This window comes from Colobus angolensis, unplaced genomic scaffold (genome assembly GCF_000951035.1).
Source record: "Colobus angolensis palliatus isolate OR3802 unplaced genomic scaffold, Cang.pa_1.0 Scaffold23, whole genome shotgun sequence".
Taxonomy (NCBI): domain Eukaryota; kingdom Metazoa; phylum Chordata; class Mammalia; order Primates; family Cercopithecidae; genus Colobus; species Colobus angolensis.
In genome coordinates this window covers 10,062,236-10,067,154 of record NW_012115488.1, presented here as the reverse complement: position 1 = coordinate 10,067,154, position 4,919 = coordinate 10,062,236, and the positions used below count along the sequence as shown (strand labels likewise).

At 31.6% G+C, this 4,919-nt stretch overlaps 1 protein-coding gene across 1 annotated transcript in view; it reads left to right on the top strand.

Annotated features, from left to right (window-relative positions):
* The window catches only part of ARRDC3 (arrestin domain containing 3), a 15,638-nt gene that overhangs the window by 3,152 nt on the left and 7,567 nt on the right, over window positions 1-4,919 (top strand). Inside the window, exons 2-4 of the mRNA XM_011944261.1 lie at window positions 1,358-1,439; window positions 3,342-3,489; window positions 4,501-4,603. Coding sequence (XP_011799651.1) covers window positions 1,358-1,439; window positions 3,342-3,489; window positions 4,501-4,603 — 333 coding nt within the window. The remainder of the gene's footprint in view (window positions 1-1,357; window positions 1,440-3,341; window positions 3,490-4,500; window positions 4,604-4,919) is intronic.

The window sequence follows — 4,919 nt, the reverse complement described above, 5'->3', positions numbered from 1 at the left end:
CCGGTTTAGGCCGGTCCTCTCCTGCTCCGGTCTAGTTCTTGATTGACAGCCCGGCACTTGTTTACCACGGCGCGGCCGCCGCCGCTCGCCTCAATGAGACTGCTGAGCTGGCACAAAAAGGGAGCGAAGAGGGAAGAAAAGGAGAGGAAGGCGAACTTTGGGCGCCTTCGAGGGGAGCGAATTTAAATGGCCCCCAGCTCATCAGCTAGTTTTTGGTTCTGAAATCTGTTCAGGGGATTTGCACAGGGGGCGAGGAAAATTGTATGGAGACATACAATTTTTAAAAGTATCGTGATTTTTAAATAAAAGTATCGACGTATACATGCTTTTCCCCCCTTTTCTCGTTTGATATCAGGGAGGCATCACGTTTTTTGTGTATATTCAATACTTTGCTGAAGGAAAGTTAAATAATATGCCAGTTTTTTCTACTCTGGGGGCTAATCGTAAAGGTTTCTACACCGAGAAAACTAAAAGATATTTCTGTAATTATTTAGAACGCTAAATAAACATTTTAATGATCTAGAACCCCCTCCCATATTTTCGATTATATTTCTTTATTTTCATGCCACTTGAAAAACAAATTTGACCAAAAAAATTGGTTGTAAAATGAAAGGTCATCCTTTTTATAGAAACTGGAAACTGTTAGTAATTAGACTTCATCTTCTTCAAGAATGTCGGACAATATTGTTTCCTTATAAGCAGGCACCTCCTAAATGCGGTTCTTGGTAATGATCTAAGTTATAGTTTATGCAAATTTTAATCGTTGCTAGGACTGAGTGTTGTGATCACTTTAAGTCAATAAATAATTATTTTTAATTACAAAACTGACATCAGTGTGTGTGCTTTTTTTTTTTTTTTACTCCATCTGTTTGACAAAGTTTTCTAGTGGTTTTGGAGTATCCTATTCACATCTTTGGCATTATTCCCCCTAAACTGACATATTTTAAAAGGGTTGCATGAACAGTTTTTATTTGATACATTGTAGTCTTCATGCGATAAATTTAAACAAACAGCTGGAGACAAAGATAGCATTATCTTACCATGATGTGAGACCCCAGCCTTTTGAGTATATATACTATTTTATCAACAGTTTGGGTCATTTTCCATTTAAAAAAACAAAAGTCTGTGGGGTGTGAGTATTCATTATCCCCATTTTACAGATAAGGCAGCTGAAAACGGGATTTTTATTTTGTCCAGAGGAAATGATGAAGTTAGAATTAGAACTCGGATCTCTCAGACTCCAAAGCTTGTTTTGTGGTCTTAATTATTATGTAAGCATCTTTAAAGTTATGCCACCCTGCGGAGTATGTAAATGTCAAATAATAAATTCTTTGTTTTCTTTTTATGTTTGTTTTAGATGATGATAATTCCGAAGAAGGCTTCCACACTATTCATTCAGGAAGACATGAATATGCATTCAGCTTCGAGCTTCCACAGACGTAAGTATTATAAATAATAGGCATTTTTATACATACCCATGATCAGAGCATTACTTTAAAATTAAGTATTCTAAATTTAAACACTTTTAGTTGAAAAAAAAACCCTTTTCATGACTGGAACTTGCTAGAGGAAAACAATATATTAAACATAAGAAGCTATCTTTTAATCTACCGTGGCAAAATTATAGAAAGCATACTCAGTTTTCAGTATTCTATCCCAATGTTCATGAGGTTTTTAAAATAGGAATAGTGTTTCCTTTAACATGAGTGAATTGGAAGGTGCTAGTCAAGTAGTAACCACTTTATACTTAGTTTATTATCAGTTATCATTATGAGAAAAGACCCTATCGAGTCTCAGTAGCTTCAATTTATAAAAAATTCTGTGTTCCACCTTTTCTGCTAATACTAACCAATAACATTAAGTTTCAAAAGTAAAAATAATTAGGAATATCCTAACTTTAGAAATGTTGTTCTCCTGATATGAACTTAATAACTTCTGTACAAAGAACTATTGGGAAGGTCACACAAGAGATATGACCCAAGCTTAAAAGGAAAAATACACCAAGGATACATTGATATAAAACTTGGAATCTAGTAAGAAAGGAAAAAGGAAAGTGGTATATTCTTGAATTAATGACAGATTGTTGGAAGAGATTATACAAACTTTTTTTAAAAAAAAATGCCTTTTAGCAAATACTAAAACCTGCAAAATGGCACTTATGCCGATTATTCTGGAGAATAAACAGATTACATAAGATTTTGTCAGGTGACAAATGTACATAATTCTACATTTGTTAATTCTAGTGCTTGAGATGTTATATAAAGAGAAAAGTCATAAATGGTATTTTTTAGAAAATTCTATTTACTCTATTATTTGAGAATTTTATTTGGAATATAATGCCCTCATCTAATTTCTGAGAAAAATATTAAAGTCTGTCAATAGAATAAGGCTAATATGGGGCCTGAGTATTTTCAGGGTCATTTAATGTTAAAATTCTGTCTGTAAACCAAAGTCATTTAACATAAATTTTGGATAACTATTAGCATATAGTTTAAGATTTTATTTCTCTGCTATATACAAGTTAATATGGGAGTCTAAAATGCAAAAAAAAGTGAAAACACCAGTGTTCCTTATACTAATCTAAGCTAGCACTCTTCCTTGTAACTAACTGAACATTGAGTATTTTACTAATGAAATTATGAAAGAGACTGAACTCGCTAAAATAAAGCCTTTCGCAAGTAAAATCTGACAGTTAAAAAAAAAAATTGATTCTCTTGACATAGATCAAGAGGACTTTTTCTTTTGAAGCCTGTAAAGTTAGAGAACAGCCACATAAGGATTAGAAAATGAGTAAACTGAGAGATATAAAAGTAGTTTTTCAGTAAACTTATGAAATGTGAAATTTTTGAAACTATAATGACTATTACAGGCTTTTTCTAGACCTTAATTAGTTGCTATAAAAAGATGATAATCTGGCTAATGAGAAGTGGAGTACTATAGGGAATTTGGTCTGAACGTTTAACCAGTGTCTAGAATTTATCAGTAGAAATAGTTAAACCATTCTCAACTTTGTTTTTGAATTCTTGGCCTTTTCAAAAAATGTCCATTAAACTTTCATAATTTTGCCACCATCATTAAAAGTAGCCGCCTCTTAGTTTAAATGGATTGTATTCTTCTGGCTTTTTAAAGCAAAATTTTAAAGATATTTATTGTTTATTGTTACTTGGAAATAGAAAGTTTTTTCCCCAATGACTTATCCCTTTGGAAATTTTTTAAATTACATGTTTGATACCTCATTGGTACATAAACAATACAATATATTAACACTTCTATTCTGACCTACTGTGTAATTGTTAGAAAGAGGTATAAAATTAATATATTGACCTTTATATTCTGCACAGACCACTTGCTACCTCATTCGAAGGCCGACATGGCAGTGTGCGCTATTGGGTGAAAGCCGAATTGCACAGGCCTTGGCTACTACCAGTAAAATTAAAGAAGGAATTTACAGTCTTTGAGCATATAGATATCAACACTCCTTCATTACTGGTAAGAATTGACTGAATTATTCATTCTTTGTTTTTGGCATATAAATATTAAAGAATAATCAATCACCTAAACTATGCAGTTGTCATAATTTAAAAATACTGGTTTTCTTTTAAAATTTCATAAATATACATTTTCTTAAATACAGTCAAGAACACTGAAATTAATGAAAAATATGCTCATATTTTTGACATTGTAGTACCTTTAAGTAAATATGAAACTAAGACCAGTATATGATGTGAAGTATCTCTTACTCACAATATGAGTAACAAAAGCCATAACAAAAAACAGATCTGGTCCTTGGATGATTTGAGTGGAATAAGGACAGTAGTATCTTTTTTTGTAATACAATATCACTTAACTTGACAATATCATAATCTAAAATTTGTACTATACTTTGTTATTCCAATAGAGGGATAGTTGTCAAATAATGGGGAATCATTTGTTTTATAAAAAAACTTAACTTCCTTTTTTAAAAGAATCTATTTTTAATTGCATTTGTCTGAGAATAAATCAAATTTGACTTAAAAGTTTATTCGGTTTAAACAAATGATAACATCTTTAAAGCAAATAAGAAATGGGCATTTTCCTTTTTTACATATTTTTTTTTTATTCTCAAAGAAAGATGTTAACATTTGGAATTATAGTCAGATTGCTTTCTGTGCTGCCTTTTTAAGGCAGTTTAAATGGAATGTGGAAAGGGTTTTTTTTATTTGGTTGGTTTTTAATTACTGTATTTGTAAATAGTGTGAACTAAAAAACTGTTTATGGGAAAGGCTGTATACGCTTTACTTTTTTTTTCTAATTGAATGGAAATTTATATAAAAATAAAAGTAATGGTATAATTCAAAACCATCGGTTAGTTAAAAAATAAGTATATCTGGATACAAAAAAAAAGCAAAACCAGTTTTAATTTTCAATTTTCCACAAATTTAGGGTTATATTTTAAAATATTCTGGTATTGATTGTACTAATCCATACACTGACCTTTTTCTCTAAATTGTTTTCTTACAGTCACCCCAAGCAGGCACAAAAGAAAAGACACTCTGTTGCTGGTTCTGTACCTCAGGCCCAATATCCTTAAGTGCCAAAATTGAAAGGAAGGGCTATACCCCAGGTATGTATGAGGTAGATTCCCACAAAAAACTCTCTTCACTTAGCTTTTGTGGATAAATTTATAATATGACTATTAAATATCAACATAATGTAGTATTCTTTTGTGAAATAACAAATTGTGCTTTTCCATTTGATTTTTTCACAAAGTAGAATGTAGTTTCCTTTTTCAAATAGCTACTGATTAGTTCATTTCTATGACTCTTAAGTTATTTGCAGTTCCTGGGATACCTTTTCGTGCATGTTAGTTGCTCTTTCTTTAGCTTTAAGAATCTTGATTTCTTGGCCGGGCGCGGTGGCTCAAGCCTGTAATCCCAGCA